The sequence below is a fragment of the Podarcis muralis genome, chromosome 2 (assembly GCF_964188315.1).
Source record: "Podarcis muralis chromosome 2, rPodMur119.hap1.1, whole genome shotgun sequence".
NCBI classification, from domain to species: Eukaryota; Metazoa; Chordata; class Lepidosauria; order Squamata; family Lacertidae; genus Podarcis; species Podarcis muralis.
The window spans coordinates 123925394-123940327 of record NC_135656.1 but is presented as its reverse complement, the minus strand read 5'-3'; the positions used below and the strand labels follow the sequence as shown (position 1 = coordinate 123940327).

Genomic DNA, 14934 nt, shown 5'->3' with positions numbered 1-14934 from the left:
CAAAATCCTCAAAGCCATTAAAAATCAGATGAAACTAAAAGATCGAGGAAAATTCACAACCATGTAGTCCAGTCCTTTTCTGCAAACAGCAGTGCCAATGCCTATGATTTCAGAATCACAGCTGAACAATCCCCAAAAATTGAAAATGGAAGTTGACAACAGGACAAGAAAAATGGATTCTTTGCACCCTAATGATTGCCAAGAGGCTGATACTGATGAACTAACTGGAAGAATAAAAACATGACAACACGATAGAAGATGCAACACATGAACGGATTGCCTATAGATGCAGACTGTGTTTGGACATATATATTGATATTGGGAATGAATTCATATAAAATGTTGTGGGTTATTAGTAACCATGTATGCATTAGGATGGGATGCGGGTGGCACTGTGGGTTAAGCCACAGAGTCTAGGACTTGCCGATCAGAAGGCCAGAGGTTCAAATCCCTGCGATGGGGTGAGCTCCCATTGCTCGGTCCCTGCTCCTGCCAACCTAAGTAGATACATAGGTACTGCTCCAGCGGGAAGGTAAACGGCGTTTCCATGCTTCTCTGGTTCGCCAAAAGCGGCTTAGTCATGCTGGCCACATGACCTGGAAGCTGCATTCCGGCTCCCTTGGCCACTAAAGCGAGATGGGCGTCGCAACCCCAGAGTCGGCCACGACTGGATCTAATGGTCAGGGGTCCCTTTACCTTACTATGTATTAGGATAAGTAATCTTGAAACCCTTATATAGTGTTATTATAAGTGTTAACGGAAAAATCCGAGGGCTCCCTTGGACAAAAACAAAGACACCAACCAGGATAACTTGGAGCAAAACAGCAGCCTGTAGGCTTGGCCTCTATTGATCTGTTGCAACAGGGTGCTCCCCTGGCCCGCAGGAGAGAGGAGGGACCCAGAAAAATGGCGTGCAAGGCCTTATAAAGACTTTTGAATTTGCCACCCTGTAGATCAAGACCACCCCCAGAAACATCATACATACATCACAGAAAAGGCGGTCTAAAACAGAAATTTTAATGTTGTTTTTCTCCTGTCGTTTATCTCCTGTCTGGCAGGTTACTTGATTGGATTGCCTGGGTAGCCTGGCCAGTCTTTTGTAATGATAAATACTTAGTTCCTGGACCAGGTCACAGGCTCACACCCTATTCAAACACAGACATACCCTTAAGACAGGATTTGTGAAAGAAAAGACAATGGGGAGGCTTTTCCATTTTCCTTTGACCTTGCAGAGAAAACATTGGGACAGTTTGGGAATCAAAATGGTTCCAGGTCGGTCTTCCTGTGCTGATCTATGTATGTGCTTGGTTGGTACACTTATGAACATTTAACTAATATCTAAGACCTCAAAATTCCTATCACATAAGTAAATTGCCATTCTTGGCTACGAGGAGGGCGAAGTGTTCAGCTAAGACATTATCTCTGGTGGCAGCAGGAATAAAGGGGGTGTTTAGGGACGCGGGTGGCGCTGTGGGTTAAACCACAGAGCCGAGCACCGCAACCCCAGAGTCTTCCGCGTTTGGACCTAATGGCCCTTCCCACTACAGTCCTATGACTCTGCTTCCAGGGGGCGGGGGGGGGGCAATCTCCTCCCCCTCCCCCTGGGTAAATGAACTGGCTTCCTAGAGAGGCAGGAAGTGACGGGGGGGGGAGGCAATGTTGGAGGGGTGGGGTCTCCATGCACACCCCCGGAAGAGAAGGAGGCCTGCAAAAGGAGGAAAGAGGTGCAACATTTCAGGGGAAGGGGAGATTTGGGGTGCAGGGAGGGAGAAGAATTTGCTTTCCCTCCGCATGAATCTACAAACAAGGCGAGGAAGGGCTGCCCCCCTTTCCCTCTGGGAATCAGGAGAGGCACTCTGCAATCGGCTGCAAAAAGGGGAGGGGCAATTTGGAGGGGAGAGGGTCTCCATCCTCATTCGGGGGGGTTATTTGGGGAGGGGGGGTGGGAGAAGGATTTGCTTTCCCTCTCCCGGAATCTACAAACAGGGCAGCTGGGAAAGGAGGCAGGAGGATGGGGGGGGGGTGAAAGGAAAGCAAGGAGGGGGGGCGATAAAGGCCACGCTGCTGCAAAGTGGGGTCCCCCTCCCCCAACATGTTTTGCATTGCAAGATCCTTTCTGAAGCGCAGAGATAAACCAGCCTCCTAGTGGGGGGGAGACATTTTGCTTCCCGAGACGAACCAGAGAAGGGCTCTCTCCCCCCCCACCCCCCATGCAACCTGACTAGGACACTGAACCAGTTGTGCCAGTTTCACCCCACGACCGTGGGTCCCTGGGGCTGTGGGTGCCATGCAGGGAGCATCGCCCTGGCACCGAAATTTGTGGGTCCCTGGCCCCTTCATGGGGAAATGGGTGGGTGCTCAGGGACCCAGGGAGCTGGCACCTATGCACTGAAAGTCACCAGGGGATACCCCCCCCCATTTTAGACCCAGCCTCCTAACCCATTTTTATGTATTTCTTCACACCCAGCCTGGAACACCCCCTCCCGGGTGTTCCAGGCTGGGTAGGAGGGGAGAGAGAGACAGATACACAAATACTTACACCAAAAGTCAATAGTTTCTGTTTCTGTTGTGAGAATCTCAAGTGTTCCAGAGCTTTTGTAATTAGACTTTAGGAGTATTAATTTATTATTATTGGTATTTGTACAGTATTTGTAAAACGTATGCTCTCTGTGTAAATGTCTCCCACTCTAAATAAATCCGCCTTTCTATGAACTGCTCTCAGACCTCCGGGTATAGGGCGGTATAGAAATTCAATCAATAATAATAATTATTATTATTTCTGCATTTTTCTCCTTAAAGAGCGGCTCCCTGCATTAAAATGCATCGTGGCAACAGCTGAGAGAGTCACAGAAGTGGCCCAGTTTACGCCTCCTCCAGATCACCTACAGGCAGCGCAATGGCCTCAGAGGCACTGTTTGGACCATCTCTTCTTAAAGGGGAAGTGGAAAGAGGAGCCAGGCAGCTTCCTCAGGTAGGGAAAGAGCAACGGAAGCAGGGAGGAGGGAAGAGGCACAGATGGGACCACCCAGCCTCCCTCTGTGTTGAGTGGGGATGATGGGGACCAAAGAGCAGCTCTGTCTTCTTCCTCTTCTTCTTCCAGGCCCTCTTGACCTTTGAGGAGGTGGCTGTGTTTTTCACGGAGGAGGAGTGGGCTCTGCTGGATCCAGGCCAAAGAGCTCTGCACAAGGAAGTCATGGAGGAGAATTATGAGATGGTGACCTCTTTAGGTAAGGGCAGATTTTTATTCCTCCTGGCTGTTAGATGTTGGAGGTGTGGCTCCTCTGAGCCATTTATTCATGTCATATCTTCTTCTTTGGCGAATTCTCGTAGCCGAGTAAGATTGCCTTCCTTGAACATGGTCTTTACGGTGTGTGACTGTCTGTTGAGTTCAATTCTGGATCCACACCTCCTTCTACATTGGGAACATTGATTTCTGGGCTGGAGTTAATCACAGTGAGGGTTTGCCAAATGTACTTACCTCTTAGCTTGCTTCTCCCTTTTGTCTTGAGTTTGTGCTTCTTCAAAGTCCATGACGCCTTCGGTATAGGCTATTCTCCAATTGGAGCCAAATTTTCTGTGCTTATACTTCATTTTTATACATTTGCCTTGAAAGCGTCTTTAAACCCCTTTAGTTGTCCACCAGTATTTCAACTTTCCATTCTTTTTTTATTTTCATTTCATTTTTTAAAAAAGAATTTTTATTGCAAAGTAAATACATCAATACCAAGCCATACATAAAGAATAAATTTGAAAAAAGAAATTTGTGTGTGTGTGTGTTTCCCATTTCCCATTCACAAGGTCTTTCTAGACACAGCCAAATTTTTACATTAGAACCTTGTCTTTCTAAATAATCATTCAAGCACTTCCATTCCTTCTTGACAGCATTCATTGGCTTTAGTCTTATTATATCCGTCAGTTTGGCCAGTTCCAAATAATTCACATAGTTTACATAACCATTCCTCTTTAGTCAGTACCTGGTTACCCTTCCAGTACTTAGCCACCAGGAGTTTCGCCGCTGATGTCATGTACAGGAAGAATTTAGTATTTTCTCCAGAAATATCACCATTCAATATTCCCAAAAGGTATGCTTCTGATCTTTTGCTATGTGAAGTTCTTAGTAACTTTTTTATTTCTTCATGGATCATGTCCCAGAACTTTCTGATCTCTGGACATGTCCACCACATACGGTAGAAGGTTCCAATCTGTTTTGTGCATCTCCAACACTTATTACTAAGCGATTTGTTCATTTTAGCCAATCTCTCCGGTGTTAAATACCACCTATGGTGCATTTTCAGGTAGTTTTCTCTTATTAAATAACATGCTTTAAAATTAATATTTTTTGTCCACAGTTTTTTCCACTCTTTATATTCAATTACATAACCTAAGTCCTGCTCCCATCTTATTATGGCCTTTCCCTTTTCCTCTTTTTTGTATTTGAGTATTCTGTAACAGCATGTACATTCTGGAGAGAGTCTTTTGGTTGTTCTGTAAAACCTCCTTCTCTAAGATCGATGCTTTATTATCAAACCCTTTTAACATCTTATCTTTTTCAAAGGTTGCCCTAAGCTGGTAATATTCTAGCCAATTTATCCCTAGTTGTTTGAGTTCTTCAGACCTTTTCAGTTTCATCCACCAAGTCTATGTTAGTTGGCCCAGTTATTGTTCATGTTATTCTTATGAATGGCAGTTGACTCTATAGGTGATATCCACCAAGGGTTTTTTGTTAGAACTTTGGATTTATTCTTCTCTCAAACTTTGAATAAGGCATTCCTCACTAGGTGGTTCGTGAAGCCTTTATGTGCTTGTATTTTATCATGGCATAAGTAGCCATGCCACCTGAAAACCTTGTCCCCGCCCTCTAAATCCAAGACTTCGGTATTCCTAAGCAACATCCATTCTTTCAGCCAAGACCAGCATGCAGCCTCAAAGTACCTTCTGAGGTCCGGGACCACGAACCCTCCTCTTTCTCTGGGTTCCGTCAACAATTTAAATTTAATACTTGCTTTTCTGCCCTGCCAACTAAATAAAATTGTCCAGGTCCCTCTGCCAATCTTTAAAACATTTTGTCCCAATAATTATTGGAATTGTCTGAAAGAGAAAGAGGATTTGGGGAAGTACTGTCATTTTAATCATTGATATTCTTTCCATTCTTAAGTTGGGAATAGAATAGTTGCTTTGGAAGACGATAATCAGGCATCTGAACAACATGACCAGTCCAATGAAGTTGATGTTGAAGATTGTAGTTTATAGCAATGCTGTACTTTTGTCAGTAGGTAACTCTTCATAAGCTGATATTGTTGTATAAAACCCTCACCCCCCAAAAAATCCTATGTAAAATATAGAAAGAGACTGACAGGTTAATAATGGTGGCATGAGGTTTCCTGGTCCACGTCATTTATTAACTTTTAATAGTCCACCAGATACTTTGCTGTCTTTGCTTCAAAAGATTAATACTTTTGTATATTTTTACAGTCACATATGATATAAACAGTTCTTCTGCTTTACTTATTCCACATAGCAGAGACTCTGATACTCAAGTCTGAGCTCATCTCCTCGCTTGGAACAGAAAAATACAGGGATGTTTTCCTGGACCAATTGAGAGGTACATACTTCCACTTTGCTGTGAGGCTGTACCTTTGTATGTCTCCTTTCAGTGTGTAGGAATATAAAAAGATCCCTTTTGGATCAGAACGAGGGGCCATCTTCTCCAGCATCTTGATGCAGATTTAGGTGATGTGAACAGTTTCCTGGAATGTATCAGCCAGATATTACAGATCAGGGAGGAAGGAGAATACTGTATACATAGGTGTAACATTTTCACAGGAGGGGGAAGATGGAGAAAGTGTGTCCCTTCAGATGTTGCTGCATTACAACTCCCACCATCCCTGGTCTTTGTTGGGTTGATGGTACTTAGAGTCCAACCACATCTGGAGGGCTTTAGCTGCCTCACCTCAGCATAGTTTCTCTTGGTGCTCAGTGTTACATGGGAGTTGAAGGTAGAACTGGATACTAAGGGTTCTTGAGATTATTTTCAGATTTCCTTTCCTTTCCTATAAATTTGGTACATAGTAGAGGGAGGAATGCTGGAGGTGTTAAAAGAAGAGAAGGTGCTGATTGGTCTTGCTGTGTTTCAACTTCTCTGGTTTTCTTCCTTGAATACCTAACAATATTCTCTTTCTCTCCTACTTTAAACCAGGTGATGGAGGAGGCAATCAGAATTTTGAGGGGCCATCTGTAAAGGACTTCAGTGTGAGTGAACACCTTAGCACACATCTTCAAACTAACACTGAGGAGAAACCCTTTAAATGTATGGAGTGTGGGAAGAGTTTCAGTGAATTTGGAATACTTACCATACATCAAGGAATTCACACAAAGGAGAAACCATTTAGATGTATGGAGTGTGGAAAGAGCTTCAGTAAGAATGGAACTCTTTCAAGACATCAACGAACTCACACAGGGGAGAAACCATTTAAATGTTTGGAGTGTGGGAAGAGCTTCAGTGAGAATGGATCTCTTGCAAAACATCAACGAACTCACACAGGGGAGAAACCATTTAAATGTATGGATTGTGGGAAGGGTTTCATTGAGAGAGGAGCTCTCACAAAACATCAACGAACTCACACAGGGGAGAAACCATTTAAATGTATGGAGTGCGGAAAGAGCTTCAGTGAAAATGGAAAACTTACTGTACATCAACGAACTCACACGGGTGAGAAACCATTTAAATGTATGGAGTGTGGAAAGAGCTTCATTTGTAGTTGGAAACTCACCGAGCACCAACAGAGTCACACTGGGGAGAAACCATTTAAATGTAAGGATTGTGGGAAGGGTTTCAGTGAAGGTGCAAAACTGACAATACATCAACGAACTCATATAGGGGAGAAACCGTATAAATGTATGGAGTGTGGGAAGGGTTTCATTCAGTGTGGAGCTCTTACAACGCATCTACGAACTCACACAGGAGAGAAACCCTTTAGATGTATGGTGTGTGGACAGAGCTTCAGTTACAATGGAATACTTACTGTACATGAACGAACTCACACAGGTGAGAAGCCATTTAAATGTATGGAGTGTGGGAAGGGTTTCATTGAGAGTGGAGCTCTTAGAAAACATCAACGAACTCACACAGGGGAGAAACCATATAGATGTTTGTATTGTGGGAAGTGCTTCAGTCAGAGTGGAGCTCTTACAAGACATAAACGATCTCATACAGGGGAGAAACCATTTAAATGTTTGGAGTGTGGAAAGAGCTTTATTTGTAGTTGGAAACTCACTGTGCACGAACATAGTCACACCGGAAAAACCATTTAAATGTATGGATTGTGGGAAGGGTTTCAGTGAAGGTGGACAACTTACAAGACATCCACAAACACATACATGGGGGTAACCGTATAAATGTTTGGCGTGTGGAAAGAGTTTAAGTGAACCTTCAAATTTGACCATACATCTACAAACTCACATGAGAGAAACCTGTAGTGTGTGCATAGAGCTTCAGTCACAGTGGAATACAGTGGTACCTCTGGTTAAGAACTTAATTCGTTTTGGAATTAATTCGTCTTAACCTGAAACTGTTCTTAACCTGAGGTACCACTTTAGCTAATGGGGCCTCCCGCTGCTGCCACGTGATTTCTGTTCTCATCCTGAAGTAAAGTTCTTAACCCGTCTGTAACCTGAAGCATCTGTAACCCGAGGTACCACTGTACTTACTGTACATGAACGAACCATTTAAATATATTGATCATGGGAAGAGTTTCAGTGAGAGTGGAGCTCTTACTAAACATCAACGATCTCACACAGGGGAGAAACCATTTAAATGTATGGATTGTGGAAGCTGCTTCAGTAAGAGTGTAACTCTTAGTAAACATCAACGATCTCACAGACAGTGACGGATTTATGTATAAGCTAAACAAGCTATAGCTTAGGGCCTCACTCTCTTGGGGCCCCCCAAAAAATTCGAAGGAAAAAACCTGGATGTACATTTCCAAAATATAAGATAAAAAATAAAACCAACATACAGGAACAGTGTTTTGTGTTGTGTAGGTGCCTATGATGAAAAATATTCATCTTTATTAGTAGGCCTATATTATTTTTTGCATTCAGAAGTGAACGCAACCAGCGTTTGTGCGGGTCACGATTCGCTGCTTCTGCGCATGACGTCATTTTTACCGTATGCGCAAGCGGCAAAACCTGGAAGTAATGCGCTCCGTTACTTCCAGGTCGCTGCAGCGCACAACCTGAAAATACTTATCCTGAAGCTACTTCAACCCGAGGTATGACTGTACAGTTCCCTATTATTTGCTACTATAATACTATGTATAAATATTATAATTATATTAAATATTTTACTCACATTTTTTAAAATGTCACCCAGATGTTACAAAGACAGATTCTTCTTCTTCTTCTTCTTCTTCTTCTTCTTCTTCTTCTTCTGTGTTCATTCGTAGCTGAGAAGGAGAAAAAGCCATCCTTTCCTCGTCCGGCTCTTTGTCCCATTCAGACTTCTCAGCACCGTTCTGGGCGGCTATGTCCCTGACAACCGTGGTGTTTAGGAAGCAGGATTGGCTCTGGAATCCTAGAACTGTAGAGTTGAAAGGGACTCCAAGGGTCAAGTCCAACTCCCTGTTATAGGAACAGCACCATAAATCCCATTTTTATAATTGCAACAAAGGAACAATGAAAACACAGAAAGACTGGAACGGTTTTCTTATGTGCACAAAGTAAGCTTTAAACTGTCCTATGTTGTTTATATTTTATGAATTCATTGTTTTGCAATAGCTTCTCATTTATGGCTACGTTAACGGCAAAGTGGATAAAATCCCAGGTGGCAGCTGGAATAAAGGAGGTGCTGAGGGGGACAAACAATATACGGAGGAATGTTTCCTGCTTGGCAGGGGGTTGGACTCGATGGCCCTTGTGGTCACTTCCAACTCTATGATTCTATGAGGGAAGGTGGGACAGGGAAATGTGGGCATCTCCAGTGGTTTCAGGAGAGTCATTTCCCTGTGGAGAGAGGAATCTCTGTGCCCACGTTTTTTATGTTTGATGTTTTATCATGTTTTTAATATTCTGTTGGGAGCTGCCCAGAGTGGCTGGGGGACCCAGCCAGATGAGCAGGGTATAAATAATAAATTATTATTGTAGCTATTACTATTGGCCCGTCTTTCAGAAATCTGTAGAAAGAGCAGGTGTACAGGAGGCTGAAAGCAGAGCTCACCTGGAGCTGCTCCTCCCTCTGCCGGCATTGAGCATTTGCCCATGACATGAAGCAGCCATAGCAGGTGCTGCAAGCTGCCCACAGTTGGACTCTCGGCCTGAGAGTGAGATGCCTTTGACTGGACTTAACCATCCAGGGAGGACCACCTTTTAGGGTTGTCTTCCATTAATGCTCTAAACCCCTTTCCAGGAGGAGGCTTTTCAAAAATTGGGGTGTGGGTGTTGTCTTTCCCTGCCTCTGCACGGAATTGAACCCATGAATTGCTCACTCAATAAACGGGAATATAGGGCTTGCCGGCTGGGAAGGGAATTTCTGTTTGCAGGGAAGGGGGGGGGGCGTATCTCCTGCCCCTCCCCCTCCCTCTGGGTCAATGAGCTCCGCTTCCTAGAGAGGCAGGAAGCTATTTTTCTGTGGCGGAGGGAGGCTATTTGGAGGAGAGGGGTCTCCATCCTCATTTGCGGAAGAGAAGCGGACTTGGAGAAGAGGAGAAAGAGGTGCCGCATATTGGGGGATTATTTGGGGAGGGGGGTGGGAGAAGGATTTGCTTTCCCTCTCCCTGAATCTACAAACAGGGCAGCTGGGAAAGGAGGCGGGAGGATTTGGGGGGGGGGGGGAGAGAAGAGAAGAGAAAGGAATGCAGGAAGGGACTCTGCCCTTTCTCTGTGGGAATCAGTGGGGCGGTGGGCTGGATGCAGGCTATCCTGTTGCAAAGTGGGGTCCTCTTCCCCCAGGAGGGTTTGCATTGCAAGATCCTTTTCGAAGCGCAGAGATCAAGCCAGGCTCCCATGGTGGGGGGAGGGGAGGGGGGCGAAGACACTTGAGAGGAACCAGAAAAGGGTCCCCCCCTAGTGCAACTTAATTACAGAGGGATTTGCAGCCCCACCCTGTGCATGTTGACTCAGAGGTCAGTCCTCCTCTGTTCAAAGGGGGGTAGCCCCATCCCACCTAGTGATGCTCCTCTCTGCTTAACACCCTCCATCTCCCTTCTCACTGCTCCCCCCCCCCCCTCATCGCTCCCCCCTGGCTCTGCCTCCTGCGTCAGGGAGCTAGTCTGGGCGGCGGGAGGGGGGCTGAGCTCCTCCAGGACCCTGACCTGCCCCCTCTTAAATCTGCTGCTGAAGCCCCTCCCTCAGTGGGGCGGAGATCGGGAGGGCAAGCAGGGGGGAGGAAGTGGAAGCACCTAGAGAACAGAGTCGCCTCTGGATTGGGAGAGAGGGAGGAGATTTCGAGTTGGGTGGGGGGTGAAAGGTGGACAGTTCCCTTGACATTCCCTCGACATTGGCCTCCAGAGCTTCCTGAGTAAGAAAGAGGCTCATGTGAGAAGGAAACAAAAGGAAGCAATAATTTGCTTCTTGGGAAGGGGGAGGCCCTTTCAGAAATCCCAGTCTGGCTGGCTGAGGTTGCTTTGGCACAAAGGAAAGAGCCTTGTTGGGTTTCCCATGTTGGGGGGTGCAGTTGGGGAGGGGCTGCTGTTCTGCTTTTGTGCCCCAAAACTGGAGGGAAGAGGAACATTTTCCATTTCCTGAAGCATGAAAAAGCCCCTCATCAGTTTCCCTCCTGCTTGGCAAATAGAAGGGGAAGAAATGGAGGCAGTGAGAGATTTTACTTTCTTGGGCTCCATGATCACTGCAGATGGTGACAGCAGCCACGAAATTAAAAGACGCCTGCTTCCTGGGAGAAAAGCAATGACAAACCTAGACAGCATCTTAACAAGCAGAGACATCACCTTGCCAACAAAGGTTCGTATAGTTAAATCCATGGTTTTCCCAGTAGTGATGTATGGAAGTGAGAGCTGGACCATAAGGAAGGCTGATCGCAGAAGAATTGATGCTTTTGAATTATGGTGCTGGAGGAGACTCTTGAGAGTCCCATGGACTGCAAGAAGATCAAACCTATCCATTCTGAAGGAAATCAGCCCTGAGTGCTCACTGGAAGGACAGATCCTGAAGCTGAGGCTCCAATACTTTGGCCACCTCATGAGAAGAGAAGACTCCCTGGAAAAGACCCTGATGTTGGGAAAGATGGAGGGCACAAGGAGAAGGGGACGACAGAGGACGAGATGGTTGGACAGTGTTCTCGAAGCTACCAGCATGAGCCTGACCAAACTGCGGGAGGCAGTGGAAGACAGGAGTGCCTGGCGTGCTCTGGTCCAGGGGGTCACGAAGAGTTGGACACGACTAAACGACTAAACAACAACAACACAACTATTTCATATATGTTTCACAATATGTTTTTGGATTTCGCATTTGTAATTAGAATTTATGAGTATTGATTTATTAGTACTGGTATTTGTAATTTGTAAAAGGTATGCTGTCTGTGTAAATGTCTCCCATCCTAAATAAATCTGCCTTTCTATGAACCGCTGAGACCTCCGGGTATAGAGTGGAATATAAATTCAATTCTGTAATAATAATATTAATAATAATAATTTCTGCATTTTTCTCTTTAAAGAGCTGCTCCCTGCATTGAAATGCATTGTGGCACCAGCTGAGAGAGTCCCAGAAGTGGCCCAGTTTACGCCTCCTCCTCCGTCCTTTCCACTGGCAGCGCAATGGCCTCTGAGACCCCCTCTGAACGGCCTCTTCTCAGAGGTGGAGTGGAAAGAGGAGCCAGGCAGCTTCCTCAGGTAGGGAAAGAGCAACGGGAGCAGGGAGGAGGGAAGAGGCACAGATGGGACCACCCAGCCTCCCTCTGTGTTGAGTGGGGATGATGGGGATCTAAGATAACCTCTGTCTTCTTCCTCTTCTCTCAGGCTCTCTTGACCTTTTTGGAGGTGGCTGTGTTTTTCACGGAGGAGGAGTGGGCTCTGCTGGATCGTGGCCAAAGAGCTCTGTACAAGGAAGTCATGGAGGAGAATTATGAGATGGTGGCCTCTCTAGGTAAGGGCAGATTTTTATTCCTCTTGGCTGTTTGACGTTGGAGGTGTAAAACTGCTGTTTGAGCCATTTATTCATGTCGTGTCTTCTTCTTTGGCGAATCCTCGTAGTCAAGTCTTCCATGAACACGGTCTTAACGGTGTGTCTGTAAGTGACTGTGGAGTCAAATTCTGGATCCATACACAGTGGGGACATAGCTTTCCGGGCGGGAGTTAATCACAGTGAAGTTTTGCCAAACATGCTTTCCTCTTAGCTTGTTTCTCCCTTTTGTCCTGAGCCTTGTGATTCTTCAAAGTCCATGAAGCCTTTGGTAAAGCTATTTTCCAGTTGGCACTCTTGCAGGCCAGTGTTTTCTATGCCTATACTTCATTTTTTAAAATTTGCCTTGAGAGTATCTTGAAGCCTCTTTTGTTGTCTGAAGTGATGTTGAAGATTGTAGTTTATAGCAACACTGTACTTTTGTCAGTAGGTAACTCTTCAGAAGCTGATATTGTGGTATGAATTCCCCAAAAAAACCTAAAAAGGGAAAATCTACAAAGAGACTCACAGGTTAATAATGGTGGCATGAGATTTCCTGGTCCACATCATTTATTAGCTTTTAAGGGGCCAGCAGATACTTTATTGTCTTTGCCTCAAAAGATTAATATTGTATATTTTTAAAGTCATATAAAATAATATCGGTAGTTGCAAACCGTCCTTCTTGCGAAAGCTTCGGCGTACGAGCTCTGCTAACCCGGAAGTAGGTCTCCTGGTTGCGAACTTTGCCCCAGGATGCAAGCGGAATCGCCCCATTAGTGAAAGTGTGCCTCAGGTTAAGAATGGTTTCAAGTTGAGAACGGACCTCTGGAACGAATTAAGTTATAACCAGATGTACCACTGTATTATCATGAACTCCCATCTCTTGTGGGTGCGCAGTTAGTGCCAACGCCTTCTGTCAAGAGTTTGGGTGTAATCTTTGACACCTCCCTTGCTATGGAAGCGCAGGTTGCAGCTACAACAAAGGCAACATTTTTCCATCTCCGCCAAGCTAAGCAGTTGGTCCCTTACCTCTCTTGCCCTGACCTAGCCACTGTGATCCATGCAACAGTCACTTCCAGGCTTGATTATTGTAACTCGCTCTACGTGGGGCTGCCCTTGAAGCTGACCCTGAAACTCCAGCGGGTCCAGAATGCCGTGACAAGACTCCTTACGGGGTCTTTGCCGCAGGATCACATTCATCCAGTGCTATAACAGCTGCACTGGCTCCCGGTGGAGTACAGGATCATGTTTATGGTGCTGGTTTTAACCTTTAAATCCCTATACAGCCTAGGACCCTCTTACCTAAGGGACCACCTCTCCTGGTATGCCCCACAGAGGACCTTAAAGTTTGCAAATAATAACATCCTGGAGATCCCGTGCCTCAGGGAGATTAGGCTGGCCAGGACCTTTTCGGCCTTGGCCCCAGTCTGGTGGAACGCTATGCCACAAGAGATTTGGGCCCTGCGAGATTTGACATCTTTTCTGTAAGACAGAGTTGTTCCGCCAGAGTTGATCATGGCTCAACCTGACTTTCCTTCTCTTTTTGTATAAGAACTAGTACAAAAAAGGCCTCCCAGCATTCTCACAGGCCCATATAAGATCAGCGTACACAGTTGGGCCTGATGAGCATTTACTGTTCCCAACGCTAACCCTGTGGAAAGCCATCTAATTAGAATTTATTTTGATTCTGACCTGTTTTTTGGACGTAATATAATTATTGTTTGATTTTATATCAATGTTATATATTTGATGTTAGCTGTTCTGAGCCTAGTCTCAGCCGGGGAGGGTGGGATACAAATAAAAGTTGTTGTTGTTGTTACTACTACTACTACTAATACAGCACTTATGTTTTACTTAGTCCACATAGCAGAGACTCTGATACTCAAGTCTGAGCACATCTCGTCGCTTGGAACAGAAAATTACAGGGATGTTGTCCTGGACCAATTCAGAGGTACATACTTCCACTTTGCTGTGAGACTGTAACTTTCTGTGTCTCCTTTCAGTGTGTAGGAATACAAAAAGAGCCCTTTTGGATCAGAATGAGGGCCCATCTTTTCCAGCATCCTGGTGCAGGTTTAGGTGATGTGTACAGTGGGTTGGAGGGACGCGGGTGGCGCTGTGGGTAAAATCCTCAGCGCTTAGGGCTTGCTGATCGAAAGGTCGGCGGTTCGAATCCCCGCGGCGGGGTGCGCTGTCGCTGCTCGGTCTAAATGCCTGGCAACCTAGCAGTTCGAAACCACCCCCGGGTGCAAGTAGATAAATAGGGACCGCTCACCAGCGGGAAGGTAAACGGCGTTCCTTTGTCACGCTGGCCACGTGACCCGGAAGTGTCTGCGGACAGCGCTGGCCCCCGGCCTCTTGAGTGAGATGGGCGCACAACCCCAGAGTCTGTCAAGACTGGCCCATACGGGCAGGGGTACCTTTACCTTTACAGTGGGTTGGAATGTATCAGTGGGCTATTACAGATCAGGGAGGAAGGAGAAAACTGAATACAGAGGGGTAGCATTTTCACAGGAGGGGGAAGATGGAAAAAGTGTGTCCCTTCAGATGTTGCTGCACTACAACTCCCGCCATCCATGGTCATTGGCCATCTTTACTTGGGTTGATGCTACTTAGAGTCCAACCACATCTGGAGGGTCATAGATGCCTCACCTCAGCATACAAGGTTTCTCTTAGTGCTCAGTGTTACATGGGAGTTGAAGGTAGAACTGGATACTAAGGGTTCTTGAAACTATTTTCAGATATCCTTTCCTTTCCTAAAAGTTTGGTACATAGTAGAGGGAGGAATGATGGAGGTGTTAAAAGAAGAGAAGGTGCTGATTGGTC

General features: G+C 45.7%; 2 protein-coding genes and 1 pseudogene across 8 annotated transcripts in view; all 3 read left to right on the top strand.

The window, feature by feature from the left end:
• Positions 1-2862: 2862 nt before the first annotated feature.
• LOC114592541 (uncharacterized) overlaps positions 2863-14934 on the top strand; it is a 29239-nt gene continuing 17167 nt past the window's right edge. For both annotated transcript variants that reach the window (XM_077923143.1, XM_077923141.1), the window contains exons 1-2: positions 2863-2971; positions 3101-3227. In XM_077923143.1, the coding sequence (XP_077779269.1) occupies positions 2897-2971; positions 3101-3227 (202 nt within the window). In that variant the 5' untranslated portion in view covers positions 2863-2896. The remainder of the gene's footprint in view (positions 2972-3100; positions 3228-14934) is intronic.
• Positions 6163-8020, top strand: LOC144327085 (uncharacterized; annotated as a pseudogene).
• The window catches only part of LOC114592655 (uncharacterized), a 51019-nt gene continuing 45704 nt past the window's right edge, over positions 9620-14934 (top strand). Inside the window, exons 1-4 of one of the 6 annotated variants that reach the window (XM_077923133.1) lie at positions 9620-9708; positions 11666-11840; positions 11967-12093; positions 13967-14059. In XM_077923133.1, coding sequence (XP_077779259.1) covers positions 11766-11840; positions 11967-12093; positions 13967-14059 — 295 coding nt within the window. In that variant the 5' untranslated portion in view covers positions 9620-9708; positions 11666-11765. Of the gene's footprint in view, positions 9709-11665; positions 11841-11966; positions 12094-13966; positions 14060-14934 lie in introns of those variants that run through there. The other 5 variants (XM_077923132.1, XM_077923127.1, XM_077923134.1 and 2 more) reach the window with 5 other exon arrangements.